This window comes from Rhea americana, unplaced genomic scaffold (assembly GCF_003343005.1).
Source record: "Rhea americana isolate MKP2758 unplaced genomic scaffold, rheAme1 scaffold_82, whole genome shotgun sequence".
NCBI lineage: Eukaryota > Metazoa > Chordata > Aves > Rheiformes > Rheidae > Rhea > Rhea americana.
In genome coordinates this window covers 956,090-979,398 of record NW_028187001.1, presented here as the reverse complement: position 1 = coordinate 979,398, position 23,309 = coordinate 956,090, and the positions used below count along the sequence as shown (strand labels likewise).

General features: G+C 42.3%; 1 protein-coding gene across 5 annotated transcripts; it reads left to right on the top strand.

The window, feature by feature from the left end:
• Positions 1-1,973: 1,973 nt before the first annotated feature.
• On the top strand, positions 1,974-22,431 carry ASB9 (ankyrin repeat and SOCS box containing 9). 5 transcript variants are annotated; one of them, XR_014898014.1, is made up of 9 exons: positions 2,286-2,369; positions 6,007-7,335; positions 10,058-10,137; positions 11,298-11,405; positions 12,481-12,631; positions 13,187-13,321; positions 14,603-14,794; positions 17,609-18,272; positions 18,990-19,073. XR_014898014.1 is itself a non-coding variant. In XM_085323167.1 (8 exons), the coding sequence occupies exons 2-8, from the start codon at positions 7,200-7,202 to the stop codon at positions 19,076-19,078; spliced, it is 894 nt and encodes a 297-aa protein (XP_085179293.1). In that variant the 5' UTR covers positions 2,286-2,369; positions 6,007-7,199; the 3' UTR covers positions 19,079-22,431. The 5 variants fall into 5 exon arrangements, 3 of the variants coding, with proteins under 3 accessions (XP_085179294.1, XP_085179293.1, XP_085179291.1); XR_014898013.1 differs by having other exon boundaries at positions 18,987-19,070; XM_085323167.1 differs by lacking the exon at positions 17,609-18,272 and having other exon boundaries at positions 18,987-22,431.
• The last annotated feature ends 878 nt before the right edge of the window (positions 22,432-23,309 follow it).

Below are 23,309 nucleotides of genomic sequence, written 5' to 3'. Positions count from 1 at the left end.
TGATATTTCTGAACATGATGCTGTAACCCAGAAAGGAGTCCCAGTTCCCCAGGAATGGATGYGGTAACTGGAACATGCTGTTGTTGTGGCTTTGCCCAGGTGTCCATTTCTCTCGTGCTGTCAGAAGTAAAGTGTGATTAAAGTAGAAACTCCTTTTGTGATGCCTGTGTCTATTCCATGAGATATAAATACACACGGATCAGAATACCAGCAGCTCAGGWGGAAGTAGGCCTATGGGCTGTGAGCCTACCCCTTTCAGAAGAGGTAATGGATGGAGGGAACAGCTAGAGACTTCCCAGAGCATCACGGGCTCATCTCCCCTTTAGATGCTTTGCGCAACCATATCAGCTTCCAGAAAGACCAGACTACAGCTCATTTGCCAAGGCAGAGGTTTATTTAACAGAACATGACCAAAATATGTGCAACCAATACCATACTACTCAAATGATTACCCTACCAGCCAGCCAGTCTCTTGGTCAAATGTCCAAATAGGTAAAGTCTCCTTGTCTTTGGATGTTTAGAGACCAAAGGACTTTTGTAGGCTCTGTGTTTGTATRGTTGAACTGAAAGATCTTAGCTAATACATCTTCACTTATGATCCATGTAATTACATATGTGTACACACATGCTGATCCCTTTTAATGGTGGCATGTGGTGGCATAGCTGATGTTTTGCTAATACCACTAAATATATATTAAACATAAGCTGTAGCAGTCTAGCCACTAATCTCAAGCAAAACTGAAAAGGAAAAATTGTTTTCAACACACTTACGGTCAGTACCAATGTTTATACACCTTCCTGAATTTAAACATCTGTAATTTTTCCCATACCTTTTAAACACTAGAATTGCAATAGCTCAGACACAAACATCTATGCCAATCAGACCAAAGTGTTTAAGCCTGCATCAAGCAYGTGGAGTCACACTTAGGAGCCAAGAGAACTGGCAGGCCTTTTCCTCATCCGTATTTCATCGGCAGTTGAGGTTCAGGATGTCTCCAGACCACCTTCACAGATTCCCTGCAAGCAGGGTTTGTGGGTGAAGTTGAGCTGCTGTTTATATCTATTAATATAACAGATTTTTTAAGATATAGAAAAAAAATTTAAAAATGATTCCAAATATCTTGAATGTGTTATAAATAGGAATAAAAGTGAATTCCAGCTGCTTAGGATTGGGAAGAGATACAAATTATACCCTGAAGGACAAATTTAAGACAATTTTAATTTATATTTACATGGATGAGATTTTACATGGATGTCCTCCCTGCTTGCACTTGTACACAAATGAACAAATATTCAGACAGAGCAAACAGATATTTTGCTTGTGAATTATTTGGCAATCAAAAATGTGCAAACAGAGATGATCTGTGAGGACAAGATTTATGTAAACACTCAGAGAAATGAGGTGGAGATCTATTGCTATTTATTTGCTGGTCGTTCCACGGTTTGTGTTTTAGATGGAGAAATTGCTTAGAAATAAAAAGACAGCGCTCAGATACGAAACTATTGGTATGATTATGACTCAGGGAAACTGATTGAAACGAGTGGAAGGCAATCAGCCGGCATGATGCTGGGTTTTTCATGCCGTGGAGGCAATAAAGGACTTCCAGTGGAAAGCACGGCTCTACAAACATGTGGTTTCAATATTCTTACGGTATGCGGTGGYCACTGCTGAGTAAAAGGAATTCAGCACTCCATTTCTTGCATACCGTCACGGAGTTTTCAGATAACACGAGTGGTTTTGCATACTGCACCGTACTCAGAGAGACACAAGGCAAAGCTGCCTGCAAATGACTCGCTTAGGAGTGGTGCAGATCAGTGCACCCTAGTATCTCTCTGGGTTTTCTTTACAAATCCCCTGCAGGCAGAGTTTGCTCAACTAGTTGAACTGGCTCTTTCTGTCTTGTTTTTTTGGCAAACTAAGAATTTCCTTCCTGATAAAAACAGACGGCAGGCGTCCCGATTGGGCGCAGTGTTGGAAAGGATATGACATCAGGCGCGTCTCTTGCTTTGTACAGTGTGGTCTGCCTGATTGCTGGCTGCCTCCCAACTGAGTGAGGGAGGTGTTTCATTAAATCCCAACCCAGGTACTCAAGTTTCTGCACAAAGTGCTGCCGGCACCAAGTTCCAGTCTGCTGCAAGGTCTGTTTGTTGTGTGCACACAGAGCCTGCTTAATAGATTACTCCCATAACCAGAGGTTTGTCGAGGAGGATGGAATTTGAACTCTTGAGACCAACTGTGAAGTGAAAAAACAGAAATTGGACAGCCTGGGCTGAGATGGATGATGAGGGAGCAAATCAAAACGTCAGCAAATTGCAAGGAGCCGGATGCCAGCCATCTGCAACTTCTCTATCAAACCCACTTATGAGGGGTAAGTAATGCTCCTGCCTCTCTGCTAATCTTCTAGTCTGCCAGCCGAAGTGGATGAGTGCTGGGTGGATAGAGCAAAGTCAGGCGACGGCAGCGTGTTCCTCCTGATATCCTATTTACAGTGCAGGTCCATGTACAGTCCCACACAACGTCCCTATGTTCTTGCTCTTCAGATGCGCTTTTTATATGCTATTCATATTTTAACTGAATTTGGGKTTTTTTTGTGTGTCACAAAAAAGAATATCTGATTCTGTAGTGCCGTTCTTATAAGCGGAAACAAATGCACTGTTTAAACCACAACAAACTGAGAAAGAAGTTGCAGTGTGGCATGTTTAGCTTAGATTAGTGCCAACTGAAAGCTCAGCATTGGCTCAGTTCCTCTTTTCTTTATATTCCTCATTTCTCTTTCTACTTTTCTCTTTCTTCTSTTTCATCTTTCCTCTCCTCTTCTTTGCTCTGTTCTGCTCTACTCTGCTCTACCCTACCCTCTCTTTTTCCTTCCTTTGCCTTTCCCTTTGCCTTTGCTTTTGCCTTTGCCTTTCCCYTTTTCTATAGACAAGCATAAATATTCTTCAAAGCCTGAGCCAGCGTTAGTGGGATCTTCCACAATGGACAGGCCATTATTCAGCTGTGATCACTGGTGAACAGTTATTCAGACAAATGACTTCACCCTGGTCATTGCTCTGTTGTCTGGCCTGGAGCCTGTGAAAATATGACGTGCTGACAAAARACAAGTAATTTCACATAACAGTTTAACTAGATGTGTTCTCTGTAGCCTTGTTTTCTGAGAAGTTGCTCCTTCAGATCGTGACCAACGCAGTGGGAACAAGGAGGTAAAYTAAGAATTAAGGAGGCAAATTTACACTATTCTAACTCCTTTCCTGGGCTCTTCATGATTCTTCTATTCATACCAAAAAGAAAAATAGGACCATAAAAATAGGAAGAGGTAACATACAATGCAAAGATACGATGCAAAGATGATCAGTATGTTTGCTGTGCTATTTGCTATCCTCATGTGTGTGCAGGTATGTATAGTGGGTGTGTGAGGCTGGGGTGAATGGGAAAAGGAGAGCATCGTTACTAACAGTGTGAACCAAATCAGGTCTGCTCTGGAGCTCTGGCAAAATGGTGTGAGGCTTCGTGCAGCTGGACGGGAAGTAGGGGGGCCTGCTGCAAGCCGAGGAGTTGGTCCTTTGAAGAGAAGAGTTCAGCTTATATCTCTTGGGTCTGCCTGGTCCTAAGCAGAGCTAATGAGCTTCTCTGGTGACTTACAACAGGAATGCATTTGTCTCTGGCTATATATATAACAAACTTCCTGTGAAGGCCTTTCAATATCAAAAATACCACACAGAATACTATTATATGCAATACATATTAAGCGTATATATTATGCAAAAGTGTGTACAAGAGTATACTTCAGTTGAAAGGTTTTCAAAGCCCCTTGGGAGATGTATCATGTGAGACCACCGCTGAGGGAAAGCAGTCGATCACCCGGTATCCAGTGTGCCACATCATCCACATGATCAGAGACTGGAAAAAGATACTTTAAACCCTTACCATAAAAATGAATGCTCTCCTAGAAAGGCTCTGCCATCCACAGGGAGCAATCAGGATTTGCATGTTTGTGTGGTTAACGATATAAAGCTCTCTCTGTATATGCTGTCAGCATTCAAATGCCCAAGTGGTAGCACTGCAATCAAATATAATCCAAAGTTTAATACAACCTCCGTGTCAGCCGGGATTTTCAGCAGTGGAAAAGATGTTGTATATTCCAATATCACTGAATTTGGACTTTAGAGTTTTAGATTTCTGGATGCTGAGGGCCCTGATGCCTGACTTAGCATGCCTGAGGACTGAGGTGCTGGGCAAATTTCAGTATTGGACAAACTGGCCTGTCCCTGTRTGACAGGGCATTTGTTTTTTGGCAGTCAGAAATCCTTGCTGCTTTGGTGGTRCATACAGTGAACATAACTGTGCCACCTGTGGACGGCAGCCTTGCTCCTTTGCAGGCAGCCCCCATGGGCAGAGTATTTTGAGGACTTCTGTGAAAATTCCTATTTCATGATTCAAAAAGCCCACAGCCAATTAGCTTTGGCATTCACTTAGGTTTTGCTCAGAACCTTGTAACTGGCTTAAATACTGATCGTTATATTGCTGATGGTGTACCTACTGTGCTGCACAGAAACAGGGGCAAGATCCCAGCTTCCACTGCAGACTTTTTCAGGTAAGAAACACAGATTGCAGAATAGAGCAGGGAGAAAATGGAAGCTTTTTGATTAACCTGAAGGTGATGCCCTGGACACAGGAACTGGGGAAAATTGCTTACTGCTGGAGGAGGGTGCCYCCCTGGAGGTGTTTGCTGCAGATGGAGCTGGGACAGGAAAGGCAGCAGTTCRTGGCTGCACAGTTCACAGCTGCAGAGATTTGTAATTATGTAGTTGCAATTAGGATTACAAAGGCTAYGCTAGTCATTAAACATGCCTGTATAACCTGCTCCCTCACCAATGTATCCAAGACTGGCTTAAAGATACCTTAGGCCTCAACTTTTATTTAGGATAAAATCTTCAGTCTCGCTCACTGCAGGATTCCTAGCAGAATTTAGGGAAAGTTTGTACATAACTCTTTTTATTTTCCACTGATATTTATTTTTCATCTTCAAATTTTGAATTTGTTTTTAAGAATTGACAGAATTGCAAGAATGGCCAGTCTATAGATGACTGTTGTCTGATCTGGATCTGGTTTAGTATCTCAGTAGAAACTTCCCTTTCTCAAGAAAACACTGAATAGATAAGATCGGCATGTAGTTGTGATGGCATAACCATACGCCTCCCTCTTTTTCACCAGAATCCTAATGGATTAATGCAATACTTTGGGTTTGATCAAAACCATGTCGCTGTCTATGCTGCCAGAAAAATATCAAGTTGCAACTCAGAGCTAGACTGCTACTCGATCTAGTTTTTGTAAGCATAGCTCCATTGCAACTCATGCAGATCTTGCAACAGCATTAATTTCTATATGGGAAAATTTGAGGTTTTTGAGAGACCTTGTAACAGTATCATACCAACAGTAACATAGTCAGGATATGCAAGAAGGGGAGCATGGCAGAGCCAGTGGGCCCTGGAGAGGCTGCCTTGAAGACCTGATTTTTCTTCAAGGTATCAGGAGAGAGGTGAGGCTTTGGCTCTGAGCATGCTACAATCCTCCTTCTGGAAAATTACACAAGAACAAGGGCYTTCACTTCTATTTAGTGATAATTCTGGGGTTTGGTTTTCACCTGCTCTGATCACTTGATCACTGCTGATACGAACTGTCTCACAGGGCTGCTTAAAACAGCCCATGTGAGGATCATTGATGAAGCACTGGCAAATGTGGGGCAGTTATCCCACTGCACACTACACACAGTGCCTACATTTCCTGAGACACTTAATGAAAATGAGCAGAGATGCTCATGTGTCTGCACCACTGCAGCAAAAAAGATGATCCAACAAAGCTATCCAACTTTGCAGTCTGAAAAAAAAAAAAGCTTAAGTTTACGCAGAGAAATATAATTTAATAAACAGTGTTTGGCATGCATCACTTTTTAAAGCAAAAAGTTGTTTAAATGAATTAATAATAATATTGCACTTTAATAATTGCAGCATGGCTTGGCCCCCTACCCTAATGAGACCAGAGCCATAGCTTCTGGAAATTACTGTCTATTTGCTGAAGCCAAGGAAAATCTATGAACTTAYTGCAAATATATGTTTGTTGTGGAACATGGACTACGAAACACAGCAAACGAGGCAGGCAGTTCCCAGACGATGCCGTTAACAAAGGACGCAATTTTCTTTAAGAGCTAAGTGAAGTGTTACCCAGACTCCCTGAGTTCATTTGTCTGTTCATTTCACGCATTCTAATTTTGAGGCTTCTCTCAAATGTGAATTACATCTGAGTTGATGAATCTTTCTGTGTCTGAATTTTCTGTTGCTCTTCAGTTCTCTGTTATTATTATCATTATTCCCTTTGACTTTCATAGTCCTAGGCATGCCAGACTGGAAAAGACCAYGTGACTCACAAAATCTACTCTCGTTGGCTGTTTCTATGCTGCTAAGTGAAGGAGATGATTAGAACCATTCCTGTCTTTGAGAACAGATGGTGTAGGCTGACTAGCCTTCACATCCTCGCTTGCATAACTCCTGTTAACTTGAGAGCAAACTGGCCACATCWACGCTATGGGTCTGACTTCATTACCCTGAGACATCCTTATTATTTTATATATGTATTTCCAGTTCAAAGTCTCTGAAATAATGTGAGGACCACGTTGCAGCACAGCAGAGTGGCATTTTCATAGCAAGAAATTGAGGTGATATGTTACATGACTTTGACTGTGCCAGGAAGGATGTTTGCATGTACAAAGCCTGTTGGGATAATATTGTGGAGGAAAGCTTGTCAGGATGAAGGGGCCAAACGTGGCACAGCTTTGCCCATGAGCCCCTTGGGCAGCTCTCCCTGGTATGAAGTATTTCCCTGAGCTGTTCTCTGTATTGTTTTTGAGTCAGCTGGAGCAATTCAGGATAAGGTGGGTAGCAAGCTCACARTTAAGCATGTGAATGCGAAGCAGCTCAGTGCTATGTTATCTTCCTGGCCCTCTTTATTTGGCAGTGCAGATTTGCTTGCTAAGTCTGAGTAGTCTCTCCCAGTCACACACAGCAGTGGAATAGATAACTGATTTCAAYGTGTCCATAAAACACCTAATCTGCAAGTTGCAGTCAACAGGTCATCAAATATCTTGTCAGCTTCCTGACAACAAACATGATCTACAGGAAAAGACTGGAGTCCCCAGCTATGCTGAATGCATGTGAAGAGCAGGAGAAGGCACCATAAGAGGAATCTGTTSAATAAGACCTTGGGTAGAGTGCAGGAAGTGCTCGTGCTCAGGAGAAGCACAATCTCAGTGCATGACGGTCCCTCCTGGTCTGCTCTTGGAGGTATGTTTCCTTCAGCTTTCAGAGCTGGTAGTCATGTTGACTGTACCAATGAGCAGGATATACTGACCAGGTAATGGGACTTCCAACCACTGGGTCTGCACCCTGTCTCCAGCCATGGTCAGTCTCCGGTGCCCCAAGGGGGCACCAGTTATAGTTTTGATTGTGCAAATGTAAGCCTGTCATAAAACAATTAATACAGTCTTTTTTCAAGGCCTTCCGCCTTCCTTTCCCTTAAGTATACAGAAGTCAACCAGAGACAAGGCAATGAGAAGAAAGTATGAAAATCCTGAATCAGTTGCTTGTCTGACCACTGCTAATGACAATTCTTTCCTAAGGGCCTCCCCACCGCTCACTCCCTGCTCAGGTTTCAAACCTACCATGAGCTACTCTCCTTCCAGGGATAGTTCCAAGATGTCACTGGGATTGCTCTGTGAGCCAGGGGCATGATGAACCACCAGCAGGGAAGTGTTATTTCAAGAGAAGGTGAAATTTTGATGTTCCTCAAATTTTTTCTTTTTCTTTTTTTTTTTTTTAATTACTTCATTTTCATAAGAAGCATTGCAGGGGCCTGTCTGGCTCCCTCTTGTGATATGTGTGTGACTATTGCCATTTTGAATATCTGCTTCTTACCATGATCCACTTTTTTTTTGGTAATCAAGAAGGGAAACACTGAAATTTGCTCTAGTTTTGTCCTGCAATAAATCATTGTTCAGAGGCAATAATTTCTCTCTCAGCTAAATATGCTATGCAGATAAGCATTTTGATGGACATCTAGTGACTTAAAAATGGTGCACTGGAACAGCAGAAATATCCTTTTGCCTCCATGGATACTCTAGAATAATATACTCTACAGGCATAAAGGACTCTTGCAAGAGTAATTAAATCTATAACTGGCCTTTTGCAATGTCATACAAATCTAGTGGATGAAAACCTTYACAACTTGCCCAAGCTGGTCGTCGGGGTTTTTTCTGTACCTAACGGAGGGAGAGAGGGACATCCACAGTGGGCTGCTCAATGTATTTCTAAAAGAAGCTGGATGAAATGCACTCTGGAAATGCTTCTTTCCCTTCCCAGGGGGAACCTGGGTCATTAACTCAGACTAGACACTGAGTTTTGAGGCAATGAATGTTGAAAAAGGTGATATCTTCCTGAGGGATTAGTGCTGTCAACCTGCTTTGAGCTGTGAAATCTCTAATACTAAAGGTCCCCTTGYTATTGTTAAAATTTGGATGGTCCCTAGCACTCAGCTAGATTGTTTTCCTGTATTAAGTTAATGAAYAAAATATAGCATCTAGGGAAATGAAACATAAAAGTCATCAGGAGCTAYGTTATTTCCTCAGACCATTATGGTAGGCTGTGTAACTGAAGAATGGTGGAAAGGTTGCCTTGTAAAAGGCATCACATCATTTTTTTGCCTGGTAACCCCCCAAAACGATCTTCAAAAAAAGCGCTCTACGTGCTCTGACAGGTTTGATGCCAAAATTGAGCCCAGGCTCGTACCCCTACCTCCCTTATCCAACCAGAGCTATGCTGCCACACTTCCAGTAACTGTTTTTGGTGCATGATACGTCTCTAAACACCAGGTTTTAATAACCAAGATTACTTGGAAATAGTAGTTAAAAACCTGCTTCTGATGTGGGCCTTTCCTACCCCCTACATAATCTAGCGAGGCTATCTTTCTACGGGCACTGAAAATATCAGTGGGTTTATCTTAGCAGTAGGAATAGTTTTACAATGTACTCGGGTAAAATTTCACCCCTCTGGACCCCATCTCTGGGGCTGTGGGTGTGCCAGGACAGGCTCCCTGCCCCCTGCCCACAAGGTGCTAGGGAGGGGGCTCTCGCCTGCGTGGAGACTTGCTTGCTTCAGGGTGTGGGAGCTGGGCTCTTCAACATTTCATGTAAACCTCAGCAGGCTCCTCGTTATAGCTGTTTTGCCTTGCCCTCCTGAAGGAAAGCAATAAGAAATCATGCACTTCACACATCCTTTGGGATGTGTGCCTCTTTCTCTTGTAAAAAAAGCTTTCTGGAAATGCACTTTTTTTTCCCACTAAGACCACCTCAACTCATCCCGAGTGCTTTCCTTCCCCCACTAATATTTAAGTAGGAAAACAAAAAGCAAAGGCAGACTGTTCTGCTGAGCTTCTCTCTGTATGTGCTGTATCCTGCTCCATGGTTTCTGTGGTTCAGAGAATATAGCTATTACTTAACTACCTCTGCACCAAACAGTGAAAACTGAGAGACAAAATCAACCTCATAAACACAGTTTATGTCCTTGTGCTTTGGCACCTTCCACAATTAAGTATTGTTGATTCTAGCTCATCTCTGAGTATGGGTAAATGATTTAGCAGCTATAGCCTTTTCAAAACATACTCCTTTTGTGCTAATTGGCAAAGTGCAATGAGCTTGCAAAAACAAGACACTGGAAATAATTCAAAGCAAAGGAGGAGCCCTGTCAGAACAAGGCGATGCTCTGTAAATTGCTCTGTTATCTTCTTAAGGGAACATAGCAGTTTAGTCCCAACAGAAAGAATTAAAACCAAACCCATAGGGAAGTCATGCTCTTTTTTCACTCCCTCCCGGTGGCTGCTCCAAGAAAAGCTTGGTAGTTCAAGGAATAAATTAGAAAAGAGATTTCCTGAGGGCACTCATTTGAAGAAAAGTGCACTGGTGAAACAGTGYATGGAATTGTTGGCTTTTTTCCTTTCTTTCTCTTTATACAGACTTTGTTTCAGACTGGTCTCCTTTACATGATGCTTCTGTCCATGGACGTCTTCTTACTCTGAAGAAACTCATCCACCAGGTATCCCTTTGCTAGGTTGATATGAACTCTGCTGAATTTGTTCAGCTGTTGAATGTAGGCTATGTTTTAGTGTGAAACATCCAGAGTGACTAAATCATTTTGACTTGATGGGGAAGAAGGCTGTGAAATCTGCTTATAACAGATATTTTTTTTTTCTGCAGGCAGTTCCTTTCCTAGCACAAGCCCCTTGCACTAAACTGAAGACCTATAAAAATATCCTCTACTTTAATTTTCATGCAGGCAACGTGGTTGCTCTCTTGGTGGCTGCCCAGGCTTCCTTTGTAGCTTCTTTAACTTCCAGCAATGTCTGGTGTCTGTGGTGGTGCTCAGCTCCACATCTACATGCCCACACCTGAGGCATCAATTCAGTTACTCGCACATCCATGCATGGTGCCATCTGAAGTGCCTGAGGCTGTCCTGGGCCCAACCTGCCCCTGCAGAAGGGAATGGCCAGGGAAAAGTGATTTCTGAACATCACTGCTCTGATTCTTTGAAATTCTCAGACTGAATTCTTGGTCTTGCGGAGGAGTTGACAGAAAGGGAAGAGTTATTAAAAACTCTTCAAGCCTAAACTTCTGGATGGCTAAGTTTACTAGAAAGAAAAGAACCTATGGTAGAATCAAATAAATTATTTCTAATGCAAAAGCTAACTTTCCATCAAAATGTGCCAAACTGAAAATTGGAAAACAAGTGAAAATCGTTTCAAAATTCTTTCCAATAAAGTAATCACATACTTGCTGGGCAGGATTGGTGAGGTAAATAGGTGGCAGTCATGACTGTACAAACAACACAAATAACATATTTTAATCCTTTTTATTTCAGAGTTTGTTACTTGTGATGTAATAGAAATAAAGGAATGCTGAGTGCCTAGGATGATGCCTGCGGGGTCCCACTTGGCATTCGGCACTAGACAGAAAGCCTAAAACTTTCTGTTTTGCTTAAGAGCATGTAGTAGGCATAGCCTCTGATATGCCATTTATGGAATCCTTTCCAGCCAAAGCATCATAACCTCTTTCTTTACTTACTTATTGAGGTAACAGTGAATTAACTGCAGGCAGTTGAGAAATGTGAGGTTATACAAAATTTTAAGGAGTATTATATAAAGCTTTTTTTTTCTTTTTAGGGGCTTTGCTGTAATAATATTCTCTATTATTTCACAGGGGAGCAATGTTAACCTGCTTACAGCAGACCAAGTGTCTCCTCTCCATGAAGCCTGCCTGGGGGGTCATGCTGCTTGTGTCAGTGTCTTATTAAAACACGGTGCTCAGGTAAGCACATGATGGACAAACCATCCAGTTTTGGTCTGTTTTATTATCACACTTTAATACTAGATGATATACTACTTCACTGCTGTGTATTGCTGTGACTTACTGCATCGCTCAGCTAAAAGTGCATGTGTTATAAAATGTCCTTAAAGCAATCCAAAAGGCATCCACAGATACAAAGGCACAGATACAAATCCAAAGGGCACAGATACAGAGAACAGTTGTTATTGTTCTTCTTCAAATAATRGTTTAATGATCTCATTATATACTGAAAAAATAAGAAAAGCTTCCTTTTACTAAGGATTTATAATCTTGTAAAAATAAAGTATATATTTTATTGTCTGCACTCATTAATCCCACTGGTGTCAATATGCTGAGTCTGAAGCTGAGGTATAAGACTGTTAGTATCAAATGACAATAAAATGGGAAGAAAATGGAGATAACATGTCAAGTGATGAAATGAGGCCTATGCTTCAAAGCCTTTACTTTTCAACCTAATATCAAAATTATAGTGAATAATAATTAATTGTCCATATATTACTTTTCAGTTTAAAATAAAAAACAAGACTGTGCACTTTCTGCTAAAAATGGACTATTTCAAATTCATAATGATGTTACATCTCCTGAGAGTGTAGGTGAGGTGCTCAGTGTTCTCCTGGACTTGTCTTGCCCAGRATAATCCCTTTGAGGATTCACCGTGGTCTCCTCTTGATAAGGCACCATGGTGCACAAGGGAACCCAGAGGAGTGGGACTAGGCTACAGGCTGATGTGTTTGAGCTGAGGTACTTGGGGAATAGGCACACATTTCTCAGTAGCTTCCATAAGATCCTGGAGTTATACCAGCTAAATATTTTCTTTGCAAAAGGGGAAAACTGAGGCAATTACTTTTCAGTTTTTAAAATGAGTTTTTAATACGAAGTTGGAATCCTTGGAAGCAATTTTTGCAAGGAATAAAATAAAAGTTATTGAGCCCTGTTTTCTGTTGAGGAATAGGGCTATTTTCATCCTTTTTGATATAGTGATCATACATAGAGAAGACAAAGAAAGAAAAAGCCTACTTGTGATTTTTTCCCCCAGGTGAATGGTGTTACTGTTGACTGGCACACTCCTTTGTTCAGTGCTTGTGTCAGTGGCAGTGTGGCTTGCTTGAATTTATTGCTGCAGCATGGAGCCAGTCTGCATCCACCCTGTGACTTAGCATCCCCTATCCATGAAGCTGCTAAGCGAGGTAACGCCGCGGGTGTCATCAATCCTCACCATGTTACTAGCAACAAGTTTCAAGCAGAAAAGAAAGAGAAATTGTTCACTTGACTTACGTCATGTGAAATACCCCCATATCTGGTCTAATCATGAGCAATGCAGTTCCTGCCACCCCTGGTGTTTACTGAGGGCAGCTTGGCTTGGCTTGCATGGCCTCTGTGTTCACCTGGTGACACCTACAACGGGTTTCATGGTCCAGGCTAGCTGTCTGTAATGGAGACATCTGAGAGAGTCGTCTGGCTACTTGTATAAGCATTGGGGAGAAACAGGGCATGATTTATCTTATCTTAGATAGACATCTGAAATGCTAAAATGCAAGAACCTTATCTGGTTTTGTTAACTGTGGCTTTGCGGCTCCTGTTTTCCAGGTTGAAAATGCTGGAGTAAGGGGAGTGGATGAAGTATTACACTATCATCTTGATGAAATAGTGATTCTTTCCAGATTACTCTGCTGCAATGGGGAATTTAGACTGTCAAAAAATGTCTGATCTCTGTGATTTAACCTTGCTTTTTCCCTTTTAAGGTCATGTGCAATGTGTCGAATTCCTTGCATCCCACGGAGTAAATATAGATCACAACATCAAACATCTGGGTACTCCACTTTATGTAGCTTGTGAAAACCAGCAAGTAAACTGTGCCAAGAAGTTGCTTGAGTCAGGTAAAAAGAAAAATATGGAAGAGTGCACTTTTAGTTTCTGTAACATCTGTCTTGRGATTCGAGTCTTATCACAGATTTAGGTGTTCTTGCTCTGAAATCTTGAGATGTTTCACTCTTGATGGCAGCCCTGGTTTAACTAGGTTGACTGGGTGATAGGGATCTTCTTGACCAAGGAGCTCAGCTATCCTGCTCCCTGCAGAATGACAGGTGATCATGCATTTTRCACTACTGCTGGCACTTAGAACAAACACGGTCTTTTCAGTATCTGTCATGCTGCAGTTATTTGAAGAGGATAAGAAGAAACTTCCTTCTTTTGTTCCTCTCTCTTTATCCAAAAGGAAGGATTTAATCATTTTTACACGTTATTTCTGCAAGCACATTTTTAATTCCCACTCATTTCATAAAAAAGTTTGAAACATATCCAACACAGAAAAACACTGAGCATTATATTCTTAGGATCAAACAAGCCTAGCTATGAGGCTAAGCACTCAGATAATTACACAAGGCCATTCCTTGTTATCTATAGCAGTACATCTCTTCTCCAGAAAGGATCATGTAACATAATGTAGTCTCACAATATTGCAAAAATGGTGGTGCAAGCCACTTTGAAAAAAAAAAGATAAAGAAAAAAGAAAAGAACACTCTGWATGTTAGACTATGATTTTCTTTTTTCTGCCACTTTGTGTTTTTGCTGCCTTCTCTGTATGAGAATGTGCACTTAAGAAACACAGATAGTTTTGAATTGGTTCTGCAGCTCAGYCTTCTTGTGTTTTAATGGCCCTTAGCCTTGAGCCATGGACTGGAGGACACCCACCAGCAAGTCCTCTACAAAGTGCCTCTAGAACTTCTCCATCCTCACTTTTTTTCTCCCGACAGATCGATCAGTCTGGCAGTTGGAAATCYCATTGGCTTAGGACTCTGGTAGACAGCAAGTAGAAACCCTGTAATGATTTAAGGGAACAGTGCAGTGGGTTGGTGACTAGAGGAGGGTCTCAGGTGAAAATACATTTTTGTCCTGCTTTGGGATATCTGTGGTCTGGGCTGTGTGTGAAAGGTTATTGGACCTCCTCGCGCACCATTCCTCTGGGATGATTTCCTTAGTGATAACCCCACTACTGCCTGGCCCAGTGCAAGCTGAAGTTCTCTGCCCTGGGGTGTGGAAACCCACCTCCACGTGGATGCTATACTGTTTGCAGTTCAGTCAGAGAAATWGCAGCTAGTGCAGGAATTGGAAATGGGTTCCTGCATTGTTAATATTCTTTATTGTTTCTTTGTGTTCAGGAGCAAACGTGAACAGTGGAAAGGGCCTAGACTCCCCCCTCCACGCAGCTGCCAGGATTTGCAGTCCCGAGCTGGTGACGCTACTGATCGACTTTGGAGCGGACATCTGGGTGAAGAATGCAGATGGCAAAAGGCCGATGGAGCTGGTACCTCCGAGCAGCCCCCTAAGTCAACTCTTTCTGCAGAAAGAAGGTGCCTCTTAGTATTTGTTTTATTCGTTCACACGGGATTCTGTGTGGAAAAGTGAGCTACCGCAAAATGATACACTGTTCTATGTTATTAACTCTACAAAAATGAAAATAACTAAGGTTAGTTCTGTTCCCTGATATTTAGATGCTATTTCCTCTAGTGTCAGAATATAGTGGTGGTACTAATAATAACAGTAACAACAATAATGCTGTCTTTTGACCTCCAGGTCTGTGAACCTATTGCAGTAGGAAGCTATCCGATGGAGCATGTAATATAACTCAAAATAGAGTCTGGGAGAAAAATATAAGCAAAACAACACTACTTAGAAATTAAGGGTAGATTTTTCTGATTTCCTAATGCCACCAAAGTCAGTGGGAGTCTTTCAGTTCCCAGGTATCTGAGGTGGGAATGGAGCCAGGAATTCTGTCCAGAACCTGCTGATAAATGCAGAYAGAAAATCACCTCTGATGGGAACTGATGCTAGCTAATGAGCAGGACTGGGAACTTTTGTTTTATAGCACACAACTGATCAGGAGTGTATCGTGTACTAGTCAGAGCATAAATGAAAAATAGCAGTCAAATTTTTTTTGATGAATGTGATATATGTACCGTAACATTGATCTTCTAGTTCCTTACCTTTCATCTTTATTTTTGGGCTAAAATTTTATGTAGCTGAAAGTGTGTCTTTAAAATCAAATCTTTTATATTAGTTTTTARTGGAAAATTAAGGAAATCTCCACAGAGGTGACATAGTGAATCCATTATAATRGCCTTTTTCTAAAGGCTAGCATCATGTACCAAATAATCCAGTGCTATCCAACAGTATGCCTGACCTGTAGCAAATGCTTATTTTTTACCTGTAAATCAAATAGTTCCAGGTCCATTTTTTTTATCATTTGCAAATATTTTAATGAATTATGGAGAGAAATTTTACTTATCTTTTATGAGGAAGATCTGAATAAGGTCTCTAGAAAACTACTCGTTGGTGTGGTTGTGTTCTTTAGATGTCCTTCTTCAGTCAGAAAACTACATACATTATAAAAGAGCCTGGATTTTCATCATTTTAATAAGCTACAGATGGTGCGATCCGTGACTGCACCATGAACAGAGTTGCACCAATGTAGAACAGGAATAATAAAGCAGTAACTCAGGCCCTGCACGTCGCACAAAACAGTAACATGATGAGAATAGTGTGAAAACAACTGCACAGTGTTTGTTCTGTGTGTGCAGCAGATATTCGGCTTAATCTATGGTGCACAGAGTTGTGATCTTTTGGAGCTCAAATCCTTGCTGCATTGGTTTCCTGACTCCTGCAGCTCTGCGTGTGTCCTGTTTATTGGAGATACCAACATGTTTCAGGCACACCCTGTGGAGCAGGCTCAAGAAACACGGCTAGGGCTGACCCGATGGCTCCAGCAGTAAGGAACATTTCCAAGTGGAACTCCACCTTTGCAGCGATTACAATAATAAATGCCTGGAAGGCATTTTGTTGCTGACTAGTGTTTTTCAACATGCCTTTTTCTGAGTAGGGTCACAATTGCCRAGTAGCTGATTTCTAACATCTTTGGCTGACTGAAAGGGAGCAATTTAAGAGATCTGTGCGAATATTAGTCCCATCTCCTTGCCCCGGCTGCCGCCCCATGTGCTGCCCAGCGCTCGCCCTCCCCGGGTGCGTGTGGTCCCACGCACGGATGGGCTGGCGAGTGTCAGCCCCGAGTCACCCTGAAGTGAGAGCTTGCAGTGCATGTGGCGGGCTCCCTTCCTGGGACTTGGCTGCTTTGCTGGATGGCTACATAACCTGCTCGCACTGCAGGCAGCATCCTGCACGTGGCCTGGAGAATTAGCTAACAGTCTAAAAATGCAGGTGTCTTTTTGAAGAGCATGCTTAGACTTTCTAAGTGTTTTTCAGAGCAGTGAGATTGCCTGTTGTTTTAGTAAGTCTTCAGTTTTAGTTTTCTTTAAGAATGGAAACTTTATGAGATGTTTTCAAATTGAGTGTTTACGTGTGGAAGCACAACGGCCAGACACCCTCATGCAGAGTGATGCTGCAATAGCTGCTTTAACTCACCCTGTGTCAGCTGGCCTTGTTACCTTGTACCCCAGCAYTGGGTAACACCTCCAGTAACACCCAAGCTGCCTTCTCGTGGCTCACTTACCTCCCCCTTATTTCACCTCCCCTTCACGGCCGGCATCCTGTCCCTATCGGCGCTCTYCGCCTGCCTCCCATGGGCTGCTCTCCTTATCTGCTCTAACCCAAACACCCTGTGCCCTGGGTGGTGGTCACCAAGTGATAGCTGCACTAGTGGCACCGACCAGGGCTGAACACTGAACGATGCTGCTGCTAAAAGCACTTCGTGGGACCTACCTTTTCGTGAAAATGATGAGGCTCCCAATAAACTTGTTATGACACTATATTTGGGGCTGGAGGGTGGAGGGATTTTGAAGGAAGTATCAATCAGCTCTTCTAATCAGATAACACACACTCTGGTACAGCTTAAAAAGAAAAGAGGGAAGCCACTAATGCCCATCGCTGCTGCCTACTGACAGCAAATGATGAGGCTTGAAGGGAATTGCAGGCAGGCTGGTGCCTCCCGGCAGACCTGGGTCTGGCTTTCACTGCTGTGTGCTGCGCGAGGTGGGTCGTGGGAGCCGGGGAGAGCCGCGCTCTGCTCGAGGTTGTGGTCTGACACGAGCACCCTCGGGGGTGGCAGGAGGCCAGGCGTGCGGTGATGTATAGCCGCCGTTTCCTGTTTGCAACAGCCCGCCTGGAGGGTGTTAAAGCCACACATGTGACCTCTTCCCCTGCTCTTCCTGCAGGGCCGCTGTCCTTGATGCAGCTGTGCCGCCTGTGCATTCGGAGGTGCTTTGGACACCAGCAGCATCAAAAAATAACCGGACTTCTCCTCCCGGATGAGCTGAAACATTTTCTTCTTCACATTTAAGCCTATCAAAAACGAAAATGGTGCCTTTAACAACACAGCAAAGTTTGTTAAGGAAAGACTCTTCTCACCAGCTATGTTGCTGATGCCTGAAATGGTATCTTCCGATAGTTGCTGGTCTCCCGTAAAGCCCCAGGTCCGAGACGCATGGGAACAGCCAACCTGCTGGGTCCTCACCACCCCCTCCTCAAAATCCATAATTCYGAACAGAACAATTCTGGACGGCTGTACTCTAAGGCTTGGGAAGGTGGCTCAGGAGCCTCCTAGAAAGCATAAAAATGAGCATATCATTTTAAAATAGTTCTCTTAATTCTCCGAATTCTGGCGCAGTTTCAGAGAGCTTMTGGTTGACAGCATCCTACAAAAAAAATGCCTATCCCAGTCCAGCACAAACGGCATGTCACATACGTTTATCTCCAAGGACAGCTGCTCTTCTTCGGTAAGCAGCACCCCGTGTCGTCTGTAACGGCTTTACCATATCACCATATGGAAAAGGGACCCCAACTGAATCCATGTACAAAGCAAGCAAGGCCCTCTGGCAGGTATTATTTATTTTCTAAATATGTCACACTGCAGATAAATGAGCATCAACCAACCATCATCTACATTCAGACCAGCAACTGAAATATGCATTTCTGCCATGACAACATGTAGGTCACTGCTGATGGCAGTTCCCTGCAGAGCAATAATTGTGAGGGGAAAAAAAATCATCCATTAAAAACATTTATTCCTGATGTTTTGAGACATAAGGGAGTCCCACCTCAGTACTACAAAATTTCTCCTTGTAGAATATTATTTTTCAAGGACACAGGCTAACAGGATATCAGATCTAGGCACTGAGTGCTCTCCCTTTCTGCCTTGAATATTAAGTGACATTTCCTAGGCATTTCTCAGCATGCATCAGAAAAACAACAACCTTTATTCCCTTTCCCCTCCCAAGAAAAGGGAGCATCTTAAGAGTGAGATTAAATAAAAGTTTTCTTGTAAAAGTGCTACCTTATTCATAACATTTCCTATGAGAGAGGTAATATTAACACCTCTAATGTCTAGTAGTAAAAAAACAGTGAAAATGCTGAAATTAAGGTCTATTGCAAGTTAAAAAGAGAATAGATAATTTCTGCTCCTCTTCTCTTGCTGTCTCAGTCTGTACATCTCTCAAGCAAACAAGATGTGGGGTTCTTTTTCCACCGAGGTCATTAGAGCTAATATTTCCTCCAGCAGAACCATAATGTTGGATATTTTTCTTTCTCTCCCAGCAGCACATCCTGCAGCTACAAAACCAAGTGCAATTACAGTCTGCCATGGGAGGGAGCCGGGGGGGGTGCTGGCTGTCCCCCCACGCAGTTAGGACCTGTATCTGCTAGTGCCTGCGCTGGGAGGGCAGGCAGCAGGCTCCTGCCCATCCTGCAGCGAGGATGCCGAAGCACTGGCTCTGGCTGCCAGAGCCGGCTTGTCTCCTGCTCCAAGCCATGGTGCCCCCGCACCACGTGTGAGCAATGCTGCAGCTCATGCCGACCCAGGGCCCCAGCGTCGGGGGCAGATCGAGCGTGCCAGCGCTGCTGGACATCCTGGTCACTTAACTCCGAAGGCTCGCGCAAGGCTGGGCTTGGTGTACAGCAACTGGCTGCACTACGTCGACGTAGAGCACGTGGAAAACGCTCCCCATCCTGTGCCGGAGAAATGATTAACTTCAGCGGGGAGGTGTACCCAGTCCTCAGCTCACGAGTGGCGAGAGTGACGGCTTTCAATTAAGACATCTTACTTTGACATTTACTGTGTCCACAGYGCAAACCTTCTGTTCACACGTGGGACACCTGGGAGGACGCACTGAGTCCCGCGGCTGTGTGCTCTTATTTGATGTGAATTACAATTCACATCCTTAGGCTGTCCAGTGTAARTGCAGGCTACAGATGCTCTGTATGAAAGTTTGTTTCTGTGCTCAACAAACACCGCAAGAATAGTTCTGCTGGTTTTGTGGGACACTAGATCGTACGCTAACGGGACAGACTGACAAACACATTTTGGTCCATAACTTCCACTAGGGTACAGACACCTAGAAATCTTTATTGATCTGACTCAATTACTGTCACATAATCTGAGCCATTCAAAAATTCCCTGGCTGGTCCAAGACAGCCGTGTACATTCTTCCCCTCCTGAAGGGGAAAAAAAGTAGAAACTTGTCTTGATAGACTGAATAAAAGCAGGTATCTTGGATAGGTGGATTCTTCTAAARTTGGTGTCTTGGATAAACAGAATCTGCATTGAATAGAAGGGAACAGACAGTTAACTTAGTCCTTAACTTTCAGAAGGTTAAAGTTAAGTGTGCAGAATCCCTGCTTAGGTGACTACATCTGAAAATTGAAAACRCAGCTTGTAGTTTCATATATGATGAAGAACAAATTTTTTACCTACTAGTTTTATCATTGACCTTTAAGCATCTTATTTTTTCTACCRCAGCCCATGGGTTTAAAGGATTAATGCTAATGTCAGAAGAAGATTACTCAGAGAAGGTGTTGAGAGTGTTCTTTCTAACATTTGTTTTTCTTCTGGAAAATTCATAGCATAATTCTGTTTACTTGAATCCCTCTGATCATGTATAATTAGGATGAATGCACAGTTTGTGTCATCTCATTATTTATTAAAATAAATAATATTAGTTGTGGTTAACACTGGTGAATTACATCTTTATGCATCAACAGTAATCCAGTTGCACACTGTAAAACTTGCACAAGATGCAAACTGAGTAAGCTCAAAATAAATAAGATTTGGAGCTTTTCCTGTTTTTGAAACCATTTCAAATGTAATGCAGGATTTCAAAGATTTTCACAAATATATTTTTTCAGATTCTTTGCTCTTAYGTTCTTAGCAGTTTAATGATAGCCAACCTACAACTGTATATGATATTTGCTCAGAAATATATGATTTATACTCTGTTTTTTGTTTTCATTCTTTTTTTATGACTGCTAATTTTGTGCAGTGTCTGATATTATGGATTTGAGGACTGAATTTTAGTTGTTTGTTATGTTGCCTGCAAAATAATAGTATATATTGCATCTTTTTAAATACACCTGTAGATGAGAMTAAGTAGATGCTGTATAAATCCTGTCCCCTTGCTGATGTTTTAAGGTAGAGCTGAACTCTAGCAATTATTTTTCTACTAGCTTGTGGGTTAGTAAGTAGGGGCATGAGATTTTGAAAAGCAGGAAAAGATGTAAATTAAGATGGTAACCATCTTTAATGTGCATTTTTATGCTTTTTTGTTTTGCCTGCTGAGCAAGGGCACCAACTTTTCTTCCTCTTAAAGTCATCCCAGGCATGACTTAAAAAGAGAGGCAYGTGCAATGATCTGGATGCTTTCATAGGCACAGTAGGACCCCTTTTAATTAGAAGAAAGCTTGTGTAAATCCCTGTACGATCTGAAGTCCAAGGGGTGTCCACCAGCATGTGCACTGAAAGGGCTGGAGAGATGTGGGAGGGTAGGAATTCCCTCTCCTTTAGGTGCATCTCTGGATGTCTGGATGCCCACAGAGACCAGTTCAAAGAGGGAGGGTGATTCTGGCAAATTGCTAGTGTTCAAGGTGTTGTTTCTGCTGGATGCAGGGCTGCTTATGTAAACTGTTGAACCAAACAGCTAACACATTAATAAAATAAAACAGCTAATTCAAGCAAATAAATCCTCTTTTGACTTGCTGAAGGGTGGCTGATGTAACAAATAGTTGCAAAGGTCTTTTGATTCTTCACCAGGTGGAATCAGCCACGTCGCAGGACTTTGCTCTATCGTGCGTTCGTGTATAATGCTCCACAGTCMTCCTGTCCATTTCCTGCTGTTCCTTTTTTTCCTTTTCTCTTAACTGGAAAGCACAAACRTTGTAATCTAGCAACTGTAATGTACAACTTTGGGGGCTCAGTGTATGTAAAGAATGCCCTTTTGCCTCCCCACTGGCATTTATTCATTTCAAGAAGCATAAATTGGGAATACATTTTACTTTACTAGATTAGCAAAATGTGATTAATCAGCTGCAAAATGGTAGATTAGTGGTGCTGGAAGTGAGAAAAGAGCATGCTCATATCCTTAAACATGGAATATATTGAATTACTCTCAAACTCATGCTCTTGAGAGCCACAGGTCCAAGACTTGAGACTGTTAAAACCATTTCTTCTTGCTTAACATATACACTGTACCTCTCAAAATGGAGACTGCCTTGCCCTGCAGTCCGAGCCAGAACCCTCCTGGCTTTGAGTAAGAGTTCCCAGGAGTTATTTCTCTGCATATTGAGTTATTATTTGTCATTCACTGGCACATTGCTCAGCTTACTGCTCCAAGGGATACTTACTTGCATGCACATAGACAACATTTGATGCAGGCTGCTCACTAGGATGCCTTGGGGAATCCACTTTTCTTTAAAATGACAGCAGTGAACTGCTGCTGTGGAGGGAAATGTTTTAAATTCTCATATCCCCATTTAACAAGGTTGCTCTTATTCTAGCACTAAGTGCTACAATAGCACAGCTGGACCATGCTTTGGCCATGTCACTATGCAACAAGATTTTGCTTCTTTTCTGTACTAGRTGAAGCCTTTACTTTCTGAACTACTGGCTTTCACATGTTTTAAAGGGCTTGAAATTCATTAATCATCACTGATTCAAGAGACCCAGGACTAGATTCATGGCCTTAGCTTCTGTGAAATAAAATTGAGTCTACAATCTGTCAGCTGTCTTACTTCACAAATAAAACTGTGGAATCTCTGCTGAGTCTGGGGTTTTTGAAATCCCTAGTGCTGTCCTTTCTGAAGTCTGAAAAGCATAGCGATAACAGTTAAAGCAGCTCTTTGTCTCATGAAGGCATGCTAACTCTAAATCCCAAAGGTTCACATAGACTCTGTAAAATGTTACAACTATGATAAACATGAGAGTGCCTCATTCTTTTAAAATGCACTTTTAATTAATACATTTTGTGAAAAGTGAATTGTGTTGGTTTAGTCTTAGATTAAATAATTGTCCTAAAATAAGAACTGATTATGTTGCAAACTTCTACTTGGAATGAAGCTTCCCGTGACTGCTTCGCTCTCCTCTGTGCTCCCCGAAGTGAGTCACCTCTGCACCTGACTCCAGTTTTGTGCCGTTCTGATGAGCATGAGGACTGAGGCTGACAAACTCTTTATTTCTTTTCCCTGTTTGTATATTACTCTCCCTATAAGCTAATAGGTGGCACTTCGGTCCTTTCAAGTCTCTTCAAAGATAACTATCACCTTTCCTCTCGCAGTAACAGCACTCATATTCATGGGTTCAGAATATGCAACAAATGTATTTCTGCTCTTGAGCTAACTAACCCTTAGTGAATGTTAGGCGCATATCTTGACTTCCTAGGAGTTGTTAAATCCATTATTTCATCTCACAGAAAAGATGGTAAGTACTCTTAAGGCCCTTGGAATAACAGCATATTCTTTTTGCTCATTGACTGGGGAAGGCAACTGCAGGAAACAATTTCTTTGCTTATAGCTCCCAGTCATTTTGTAGTCAACCAGACACCCCAYCCAAAAACATTTCCTCAGAGAGCAAAGGTTAGGAAATTGCTTCTT